This window comes from Zootoca vivipara, chromosome 1 (assembly GCF_965207765.1).
Source record: "Zootoca vivipara chromosome 1, rZooViv2.hap1.1, whole genome shotgun sequence".
Lineage (NCBI taxonomy): Eukaryota > Metazoa > Chordata > Lepidosauria > Squamata > Lacertidae > Zootoca > Zootoca vivipara.
This window is the reverse complement of record NC_142582.1, coordinates 100,350,625-100,362,020: the sequence shown is the minus strand read 5'-3', so window position 1 is coordinate 100,362,020 and position 11,396 is coordinate 100,350,625. Positions and strand designations below refer to the sequence as shown.

Here is an 11,396-nt window from a genome sequence, read left to right as displayed (position 1 = left end):
ATTTTGATCAATAATATTTTTAAATAAAAAGTGAATAAGCATTGGGGAAATTGAATTGGAAAGAATACCTGCTTTGTTGTATGATTGTCTGTGTAATTTTTCATTCTAGGTGTTGGAACTCATCTGTACCCGTGAATCAGGCGCCGTGTTTGAAGCAGGGGGGTTGAACTGTGTGTTGACATTTATTCGTGACAGTGGGCACCTAGTTCATAAAGATACGTTGCATTCTGCTATGGCTGTAGTATCCAGACTCTGTGGAAAAATGGAACCTCAGGATTCCTCATTAGAGATTTGTGTTGAATCCCTCTCGAGTCTGTTAAAACATGAAGACCATCAGGTAAACAGTTTAGAATATGTAGTTGAAAGCACTGTAAATAGGTTACTCCAGAACTGAGAGCTGTATAACAAATATTACAATGAATTTAGTTCATATTGCCAGCACTGGCTAGTGCAAGTAAACAGTTGTATGGTAGTAGGATGTATGGTAGTAGGATTAATTTCAAGTAGCATGAAATCCTTGGCTCTAATGTAACATTTAATTTTTATTCCTATGGGGAATTAGAGGGATAGCAGTTGGCTTTTCTTATGGAAATGTGAAGGAAAAAAATGTTATTTTTTACATGTGGAAGTTATATTTTACTCATGGTGATCGGTAAACAGTGATCTGTTTATATTTGTGCTTTAATTTAATTTCACATAGAGTGAAATTAAAGCCAAAGAGTTTCCTCCATAATTGCAAACTTTTGCACAAATGAAAGCTTTGGGACTGCCGTAGAACCTGCCTAATTTTTATGCAAACTCTTGCACAAGCTTTTGTGGAAGTATTTATGGAAAAGCGCTAGCTGCTATTTAAGCTTAAGATAGTGCACATGATATTTCCTCAGCATTTTATCTTCACATAAATCTTGGGAGGCAGAAGAGAAAGTGATGTCAAAGGTCGCCAGTGAGCTTTGTGGTTGAATGCAGATTTAAAACTGGGTCTCCTGGGTCTTAGTCTGATACTTTTAAACACTATACCACTGTAATGAGGATATGTGGTATTCTTTCTTAGGTGCAGGGATTTGTGCTGGAACAGTTGTGTGGATGCTGCTTGGGTCAGAGATTATTCATCCCACACATATCTGAAATGTAATGCTCTGTCTCATTTCCCCAATTACAATCCCTATGCAGAACTTGAATTAGAAAATTACTGTTGTCATAAAAGAAATCATGCATAGCTAAGAAAGTAAAGAAGCTGTGGATTGATATGAAACAGTGTTCTTGTATAATTTACTGAATGTCAATATTGATGCTTTTACTTTAAATTTGCTGCCTTTCAAATCTTGGTCTGTGTGATACTTTTTAATTATATAATGACTTGTTCCCTCAGGTTTCAGATGGTGCACTGCGTTGTTTTGCTTCGTTGGCTGACCGATTTACACGCCGTGGAGTTGATCCAGCGCCATTAGCCAAACATGGACTAACTGAGGAGCTATTATCTCGAATGGCTGCAGCAGGTGGCACAGCTTCAGGACCATCTTCAGCATGTAAACCTGGCCGGAGTAGCACAGGAGCACCATCTGCATCTGCAGATTCCAAATTAAGTAACCAGGTGTCAACTATTGTAAGCCTGTTATCAACACTCTGCAGAGGATCTCCAGTAGTAACACATGTAAGAATTTCTTTGTTAAATATCTAATTAAAACTTAACCTTTACTTCTTGGAAGATATTATATGTTCATTGTTTCTTTAATTTTCTGTCATCATCATAAATAAGAATAAATTTGTGAAGACCTTCATTTATTTCACATTCTAAAACCCTTAAAATGTTAATTGTTACTGCTACACTTGAACTTTGCTTATACTCCCTTCCTCAGCTCCTTTGGGATGAAGGATGGAATGTAAATTGAAATAATAATAATTAATAATAATAATTTAGCTTTTTTAAATATGGAGATGCAATCCCTTTCTCGTTGGATTTTCTAAAGTCCTGTATATTTTTATTGTTCAGACTTTTAATTATTTCCAGGATCTCCTAAGATCTGAGCTTCCAGATTCTATAGAGAGTGCATTGCAGGGTGATGAAAGATGTGTACTTGATACCATGCGTTTGGTAGATCTCCTTTTGGTGCTACTGTTTGAAGGACGGAAAGCCTTGCCAAAGTCTAGTGCTGGATCTACAGGCAGAATCCCAGGATTGCGTAGACTTGATAGTACTGGAGACCGTTCCCATCGGCAGCTGATAGATTGCATCCGCAGCAAAGATACCGATGCCCTTATAGATGCTATTGACACAGGTGGTAAGCAAATGACCTTTATTTGACATTGTAATTTCTAGTTTGCTTCTTAATGTTTATCTCTGTAATGTATGGGCTCTAAGAATAATATTTTTGTTGAAAATGATTCTTAGCTTGTTTGATATGCAGGGTAGAATACCGAGACTTAATGTTTTGTTTTCATTTATATCATTGCAAACATATAATGACTTTCTTTTCCACTCCTCTAGCTTTTGAAGCAAATTTTATGGATGATGTAGGACAAACTCTCTTAAACTGGTCCTCTGCTTTTGGAACTCAGGAAATGGTAAACAAGGAAAAGAAACATTATTTTGATTTTCTGCATAAAGTAAATTGTACAAGTAAAAATAAACTGTTGCTCATCTGTAAACAGGTTGAATTTCTCTGTGAACGAGGTGCTGATGTTAATAGGGGTCAACGGTCATCATCCTTACATTATGCAGCATGTTTTGGAAGACCTCAGGTAGCAAAGGTGATTTTTAAATATTTATCTTTTCTATCATAACAAATCATTCCATCTCTTATCAACATTTAAACCAGCTGAAGTATGTATTTTTAAAAAGTGTCCTTTCCCTTAATACTTCATGTTTGGCATATGTGATTCTTATTTTTTGGAAACACTTTTATTTAGTGTTCGTGGGACGCGGGTGGCGCTGTGGTCTAAAGCACTGAGCCTAGGGCTTGCCGATCAGAAGGTTGGCGGTTTGAATCCCCGCGACAGGGTGAGCTCCTGTTGTTCGGTCCCAGGTCCTGCCCACCTAGCAGTTCGAAAGCACGTCAAAGTGCAAGTAGATAAATAGGTACTGCTCCAGTGGAAAGGTCAACGGCGTTTCCGTGTGCTGCTCTGGTTCGCCAGAAGCGGCTTAGTCATGCTGGCCATATGACCTGGAAGCTGTCTGCAGACAAATGCCGGCTCCCTCTGCCTATAGAGCGAGGTGAGCACCGCAACTCCAGAGTCGTCTGTGACTGGACCTAATGGTCAGGGGTACCTTTACCTTTATGTTTGTGCCCCTGGCAAATATGAAAGTTGTACAAAACTGTTCACAAAAACATAATGTAACATATCTCACCATCTCAATCGCTGCCTTCAGACAACCCTCAATGATCTGGATTATTTTGAGCAAGAGCAGTGTGTATGTCCTCCTTCCTTCTGTAAAACATACCGTAATTCTTTAGTGTTTGAAACAAAAACCAATTTACTATGCTGTCTGAACCAGCAAATTAGTAGGAGTGCTTACTCCAAACTAGAATCAATTCTGGTTTGGAGCAATAATTCAAACTGTAGCTAGCTGGTTTAGATATCATGACATATTGTGGTTTGATTCTAATAGTAAGTAAGGGGTGGTGCCCTTTAGGAGAGGGAGGAAGTCATTAATTTGTTCTGTGCATAGTCAGAGGAACCTAAATTGTACCATTGACATATTGAGTAGCTTTTTTATTCCAGTAATTCTGTTAATAATAACTTGCTTTTAGACTCTCTTGCGACATGGTGCCAATCCAGATTTGAGAGATGAAGATGGAAAGACTCCTTTGGACAAGGCTCGTGAAAGAGGGCACAGTGAAGTAGTGGCTATTCTTCAATCTCCAGGTTAGTGTAAAAAGATTCCAGGCACTTTTTGTCAAAGTAAAGCAATGGTTAAATTTAAGTTGAATTTAATAAGGTAGAATTCAATCCATGCCATAAGATAGCAAATTTTAAAAAAATCATTATACTGCTGAAATATTAACAGTTTGATTATTTATTACCAGTTTTTCTTGAAATAAACGGACTGCATTCAGTCATAAGCTCACTGTTGTTGCCCTGTTTCAAAACAAATGGAACTAGTATAAGAGATTGTTTTTTCATGTAGTTATGACAGCCACACGTCCAGAAAAAATGCCATAATAGTCTGTGGCATAATATTGCGGTGGGGGTTAAGGCAGAAGAGTAACAACAGCCTGACATGGCAGTGTCTTGTTTCACTTCTTTCTGAAGCTTCACATGCAGCTATCAACTATATGAGCAGGCTGTATAAGCAGGCCAACTGAAATCCTGCTGTAGGAGCAAGCAGACAAAAACAAAACAATTTTAGGTATTCACCCCTCAAACACTGCCCCCCCATCAGTTAGCATTCCATGCCCACTGTTTTTTGTGCAGTCCTCATTGGGCTGTTTTTGAGGGTTTTCCACCTCAGGGATTTAAGGTAGTGGATGAGGAGAATGGGTTGGGTTACAACCCTCTTCACATGACAGAGGCAGGAGGGCAAGGGTTTTTCTTTAAGATTCTTTGTACTTCTGTAAAACCTGGGGTTCCTCCAGAGTCTGCCAATACCTCTGTCTTTGCATAGACACTCTTTTTCGGCTATATAAGCATGTGCACTCTTCCCCAAAGATAGGGAACAGAATATAAGATGTAGAGCCTAACACTAGACAAATCTATAGTAGCCTATTGTGGAGATTCTTATCCTAGTCTGTGTCTGCATTGGAAATTGTTTATATATGGTTTCTTTAAAACAATTTTAAAACTCATAACAGTGTTAATAGTGGTCTATAATTATAGGTGACTGGATGTGTCCAGTTAACAAAGGTGATGAAAAGAAAAAGAAAGATGCAAACAAAGATGAAGAAGAAACAAATGAGCCCAGAGGTGATCCAGAAATGGCACCAATATATTTGAAAAGACTGCTGCCTGTGTTTGCTCAAACTTTTCAACAAACTATGCTGCCTTCAATAAGGTACAAAGGGGAAAGGGCTGTGTGTACATGTGGAGATTCACATGCTATATTGTGTGGCTAGGATACTTTCAAGGCTCTAGATTTTCAAGAATGACAAAGCCAAAAGCAAAGCAAAATCTAGATGATTTATATATGGTGGTATGTTGAATGGTATTGGTAAAATGCAAATTAGCAATGACCCAACTCCAAGTCCGGTTTGTAGCTTGGCCAGAGTCAGAATATTTTGTTACCTGATGATAGCAATAGACACAGCAAGTAAACTGGGTAGCAGTTCAATGCATTTACCAATGTGTTGTGCTCTTCTAAGTATGTATGTTTCCTGTTTCATTCTTTAAAATATTATTTCTCTCTCTTTCTAAAAGGAAAGCAAGTCTTGCTCTCATTAGAAAAATGATTCATTTTTGTTCTGAAGCTCTTCTAAAAGAGGTTTGTGATTCTGATGCTGGGCATAATTTGCCTACTGTTCTGGTAGAGATCACGGCTACTGTTCTAGATCAAGAGGTAATTGTTATCTTTCTATTTCTTTACTTTTCTAATGGCATCAGTTTAGTTTGTATGTGTGGTGGAGCACTGAAATGCTTAGTCCAGGAAGCTACTGGAAGTTTAAGAACAATTAGACATGCCTCTGAATAGATTAGATTAAGTGGATTCAATCTCAGAAGCAAAGAAATTGATTGTGGTGCTTCCTATAGAAATATCCAATTGGAATTGGGATTGATTGTGATTCCATGTTGGGTGTACAGTAGGTTTGTTAAATGTGTGAAATGGCTCTACATTTCTTGTTTTAGGAAGGATTACTTCTCAAATTAGATTTAACACTTTCCTGCAGTTGTATGGGCATGAGTGATTGACTCTGTTGGGAGTGGTGGGTGTTAATTATGTAATAAATGTTTAACTGTACATCAGATATTAAGTGAGTTACTGTACATCACCATTATTTTTACTTCTGTGTAACCTTTACAGGATGACGATGATGGCCACTTGCTAGCATTACAGATCATAAGAGATCTGGTTGATAAAGGAGGTGACCTGTTCTTGGATCAGCTCGCTAGGCTTGGTGTAATAAGTAAAGTCTCAACTTTGGCAGGACCATCCTCTGATGATGAGAATGAAGAAGAATCTAAACCAGAGAAAGTAAGCACACAATATTTGAATGCATATATGTCCCGAGTGCTGTCTGATATGCCTTGAGTGAATGAATATCAGTGAAAAGTACATTAAATTCTAGTAATGGGTTGCTGGACCTAATGTGTTAACACTCATTTAAGAAACTTTTTTGGTGCTGCAGTCTGTTGCCTTCTGCTTGGATAGGAGAGAAAAGGGCAAACTTGTCTGTGTCTCTAGCATGCTTTTAAGATACCAGTTTTTAAGCGTCTTTCAGTACATTGTATGCAGACACTGTGTGCTGAAATTCTAAGTGTTTATGCAAGAATGTAGCCTGCAGGTATACTGGTTGTGTTTTACAATTTCTTGTGGATCCCTTGAGGAATTCCACAACCAATGAATTTAAACTATCTTGTTTTACAGGAAGACGAACCTCAAGAAGATGCTAAAGAGTTGCAGCAGGGTAAACCCTATCACTGGAGAGACTGGTCAATCATTAGGGGAAGAGACTGCTTGTATATTTGGAGTGATTCTGCAGCTTTGGAGCTATCAAATGGTAGCAATGGCTGGTTCAGATTTATCTTGGATGGGAAGCTAGCTACAATGTATTCCAGTGGCAGCCCTGAAGGAGGATCTGATAGTTCAGGTACAATGTTGTTCTCAACTAGTAATACTTTAAAGATATCATAAGAATCTTACATTTTATATATTTGATTTTGAGACATTCTTTTTTTACAGGAATTGGCTCACTAAATAGTAAAGGATGTAAACAGGTGGAAGGTGGTCAGTTTATTGTGATGCTTTTGTCAACTAGCATGTGACAGCAACTTACTTCTTTGTAACTGTGTTCAGTGAACATCTTAGCTTCATTCTGTCTTCATTTCTTTCCATGCATACTAATATTAGTCAAACAGTAATTAAAAGGCAATATTTAGTGGTAATCCACTGAATTTCAGGTAAAGCAAGTTGGAATGATGATGACGTGGCTTGCAACTTGCTAGCAGAATGAAATTGCATGTGTGTGAAAAGTGGTGCAAAGTTTCTCATCAGGTGGATCAGAACTGAGAAACTGAAAGACATTGAGCTAGAAGTTTCACATTGTACTTAAACTATCTGTAGCTCTTAAACATAGTTGATATTGCTTGCTGCCCCCTTTTCACTGCCAAGTGTGCAGTGAATTGTAAGATTGCTTTATTTATTGAATAATTGCTGTAATAGATCTTCTGATTCAAATTCTCAGGAAATTGCTTTATTCCAGTAGTATGAGGCTACAGGCTGGTTCTGATGCTTCGGTCAAAGCTTTTCTGTTCAGTTCTTAAACTCTACTTATTCATAATATAGCTTTTTAATTATCTCATGCTGATTTTAACAGTTTAGATTTGGAGTGATAGAATTTAAGGCTATAGCAACAGGAGGCTATAGCAACATAACTTGGCAGTATAATTTTCAGCTAATTTCCTGATCTGCAGGGATCATGTAAATGCAAAGCCAGCTATCTCTGCTTTCTTATTCACTTTTTGACACCTTATCAGTTGTGATGGATATTTCATTTATAATGGACACCTGTTTATAATGCTGGGCTATAGAGACCTGATAAAGTAGTAGACTGGCAATATGGGTTTCTGAGATTTGGGCCTAAGGACAATGGAATGGGAGCCAGAGATGAGAGCGAACCAGACTAGCTGACCATTTGCCCATGCAAATCCCATATCTACTGCAAGGGTTTGATAGTCCTATCAGGTCAGGCATTCAGCTGGCTGCTTAGGGAGGGGGCTCAGAACTTAAAAAGAGTTCCTAACCTCTTTCCCCTGGAACTTTTTTTTTTGTCACACTGCATGGCTTAACACAAGGGACAGTAGAACTCTGATTTGAAGGTTCCCAGTTGCTTGTGACAAAAAAACTTGTAGTCGGAGATTATATCATTCTTGTGAATATCTTAGGTGATGAGTTACTTGTCAGTCTACAAAAGAAAGCAGGCAGCCAAAAAATAAAGGAGTAGGTTATACATATTTGGGAGACTGCCCTGGTACACAGAAGTATAGAAGCTTGTAAAGGTCAATCCCCTCTACCTGCTCAGAAAAATACTGTGAACTTCCAGGATGGAGAGCATTGAGTGAGAGTGGGGAACTACAGTAAGCAATCTAATTGTCTGGAGAGGGAACATATGAGTTAACATTGAATACCTAAGATTGTTCTTGTTAGATTTTTGTGAGGGATGGGGGATGACAAGCTGTGATGGCATTACATATGTGATTTTGCATTTCTGCATAGTACCATTGTTATAATGGAAACCTCAGCAGCTGTGTATAGTCATTGTGCATATGAAAGCACAACTAGAAATAAGCAGAGCTTCCATGAAAGTCTAACTGGTTCTTGAGGTGATGGTATGAGGCCATATGAACCAGCCCTAAATGTCTACTCAAGGTACTTTGGGCATGACCATAGAGCAAAACTCAACTTTATTATCTGTCAGTAGTGTCTGCCCAATCAACATGGGTAATGTGTATTTTATCATTTAGACATTGTAATGAATTTTATTTTCAGAGAAAGATAAATTAAAAATGTAGTAGTAAATACATAAACATGTATTTATATGTTACGCAGTTATGTACAACACACAACACTGACATTTTTTGCTATTAAAGCAGTTAATTACAGTTCCCAGCATTCCATACTACAACTCTGCACTTGGTTTTCTTTTCCTATTAAATCAATTCTTTTTTCTTTAGTTCCAAAATTTGGATGCTTTCCTTCTCCATCAAATCTGAGGTTTTTTCTAGATGCATTCCTTTTAGTAGAAATTGATTTTAACAACTTGCTCAGTTTATTCAGTTTGTTTATATTTAATCATTATGTAATATAATGATTTCCAAAACATAAAAGTTTCACCATTGGCCAGTATAGACATTTTCTGTTGTCCTATATTGTGATATCGGAGGCCGGTGAGAAATATCTATCCTGAGAACTTGAATCTACAACATAAATTTGCATTGAATGCCCACCCATCTTGCTTCATGGAACCAAACTATTACTTTCTGAGAGTTAAAAGTCAAATACTAGTTAGCCTTTACTTCTTTTTGTGTTTTTTTTTAACAGAAAGTCGAAGTGAATTTTTAGAGAAGTTACAGAGAGCCCGAAGCCAGGTAAAACCATCCACAACAAGCCAGCCAATTTTATCTGTCCCAGGCCCAGCTAAACTCACAGTGGGGAATTGGTCTCTTACGTGTCTAAAGGAAGGAGAAATTGCTATTCACAATTCAGATGGTCAGCAAGCTACAATATTAAAAGAAGATCTTCCAGGTTTTGTTTTTGAGTCCAACAGAGGAACTAAACATTCATTTGCTGCTGAAACCTCTTTAGGTGAGTACGTAGCTATGTGTAATAATAAGGTAATTGCACATATATATCTACAGTGGCTTGGGTCAGAAATTACATTCTTGTTTCAATAAATCTGGTTTGAAGGGAACACTTAAGCCATAATTTCCTGGTTTGGATCCCCTGACCATATGGCCAATACTATCGAATTTGCAGCTCCAGGAAGTAACGATGGCGTCCAACTAGAATGGTTTTAAAAGAGAATTGTACTTATGGCTCCAAATCCAGATTACCTCTGTAAAGAGGGAATTCCATAACTCAGGGGTTTCCAGAGAGAATGCCTTCTTCAGGGTCACACAGACCCAATCTCTGAGTGTGATGGAACAACCAAGAAGGCCCTCTCTGCTGATCTTAAAACAGGAGAGGGGTTGTAGGCAAGGAGGCAGTCTTTCAGTTATTTGGGGGCCTAAGTCGTATAGGGCTGTAAACAGTAGTGTGAGCACCTTGTATTGAGCACAGAAATGAACTGGCAATATAATATCCTGCCATCTGGATATTTTGCAGGATCAGAATTTGTGACTGGTTGGACTGGCAAAAGGGGAAGAAAGGCAAAATCAAAGTCGGAAAAAACCAAACAAAAGGTTAGTATGTTTGTTTTTAAAACATTTTAATGGAGAATTTGGATTTCAGTTTGTTACTTTCTGTATTGCTTCTTGTACATGCTAGCTGCTGGCTTGAGGTGGTTTAGATACTTAGCCTATCTATGTTTAAAAAGCATATGCATTAATTCTCACTTCTGTGATGAAATAAGTTAAAGGATTTGTTAGAGCAGTGGTGAGGAACTTTGAGCCCAGTTAGGTTCTCCAGACCTCCCCTTCGGCCAAGCCTACTTTCCCTACACCTGCAGAGCAGATTTTGAGGCAGATGGGGGAGTTTTTTTGTGTGAGTAGTACTGCAGTCATGCAGCATTGGATAAAAACTTGTATTTCCACTTGCATCAATATTTAGAGTGACTCACGTGAAATCTAAAGTCCATTCAAAAATGCATTAATACATCAGTATTAATTGAGGTCAGCCAATTGAGGTCAGCCCCCTACTCGGCAGGGGGTTGGACTGGATGGCCCTTGTGGTCTCTTCCAACTCTATGATTCTATGATTCCAAGAATTATAGTTCTCCAAAGACCTTTGTTTCCAACCCCCCCAAAAAAGAAAGATTTCCAGAGATGTATTGTACCCCTCTGCTGATGAGAGGCTCTTTCATCCAGTAGAATTTTCCATTAGTGAGGGAAAGTGAGGGGGAGAGGAAGTTATTTCCCTCTCCTCCTGCAGCCTACCTCCCTGCACTCTGCCATCAGATCAACAGGGCAGGGGGACCCTTTGGAACAGTGTGGTGGTGGTGGTGGTGGTGGTGGTGGCAGCAAGGGACTGCAAGAGAAAGGGGGTATTTGTGGGGGGAAATCACCTCCCCCTCCCTTTAAACTCCCACAAACCTCTACTGAATTAGAGAGCCCTCTGTTATTGGGAGGGACACAGCTGACTGCATCTCCCAGTGAATGAAGGTGCCTTTCAGACATCCTTGGGAAGATTGGGGTCAGGGAGACAACATGGGGGGGGGGAGTGTGTTTTAGAAACTCTTGACTAAGTTATCACCTGGAGCAGGACTTCAGCAGATGACTTGAACAGATGGATAAAGTTAATTTGGAAGTCCTTCAAGCAGATTGTTTATGACTTAATGGTATGGTACAAAGGTAACATTTTGGATTGGGTCTGAAAATAAGTTGGAGTAATGCTCTTCTTAAAAACATATCAAATCTGTAGCCATAACATTAAGCAGACAGCCTTGAGCAAAGTTCCCAAGGGACTTGTTTAACAAACCAAGATTAACGGTGTTATTAGGAGAAGTGTAACCGATGTCCAGACTTGTGGGTGCGGGGAATAGTTCAATGCTAGAGCCCATGTTTTGTACATAAAGGTTTCCAGATTCCAT

At 38.7% G+C, this 11,396-nt stretch overlaps 1 protein-coding gene across 29 annotated transcripts in view; it reads left to right on the top strand.

The window, feature by feature from the left end:
- HECTD1 (HECT domain E3 ubiquitin protein ligase 1) overlaps nucleotides 1-11,396 on the top strand; it is a 63,682-nt gene that overhangs the window by 19,437 nt on the left and 32,849 nt on the right. For 14 of the 29 annotated variants that reach the window (XM_035109990.3, XM_088671416.1, XM_060273066.2 and 11 more), the window contains 12 exons: nucleotides 110-337; nucleotides 1,370-1,651; nucleotides 1,991-2,279; nucleotides 2,486-2,562; nucleotides 2,650-2,748; nucleotides 3,750-3,864; nucleotides 4,816-4,990; nucleotides 5,353-5,491; nucleotides 5,954-6,124; nucleotides 6,518-6,740; nucleotides 9,191-9,454; nucleotides 9,974-10,050. In XM_035109990.3, the coding sequence (XP_034965881.2) occupies nucleotides 110-337; nucleotides 1,370-1,651; nucleotides 1,991-2,279; nucleotides 2,486-2,562; nucleotides 2,650-2,748; nucleotides 3,750-3,864; nucleotides 4,816-4,990; nucleotides 5,353-5,491; nucleotides 5,954-6,124; nucleotides 6,518-6,740; nucleotides 9,191-9,454; nucleotides 9,974-10,050 (2,139 nt within the window). The remainder of the gene's footprint in view (nucleotides 1-109; nucleotides 338-1,369; nucleotides 1,652-1,990; nucleotides 2,280-2,485; nucleotides 2,563-2,649; nucleotides 2,749-3,749; nucleotides 3,865-4,815; nucleotides 4,991-5,352; nucleotides 5,492-5,953; nucleotides 6,125-6,517; nucleotides 6,741-9,190; nucleotides 9,455-9,973; nucleotides 10,051-11,396) is intronic. The other 15 variants (XM_088671470.1, XM_088671434.1, XM_088671441.1 and 12 more) reach the window with 3 other exon arrangements.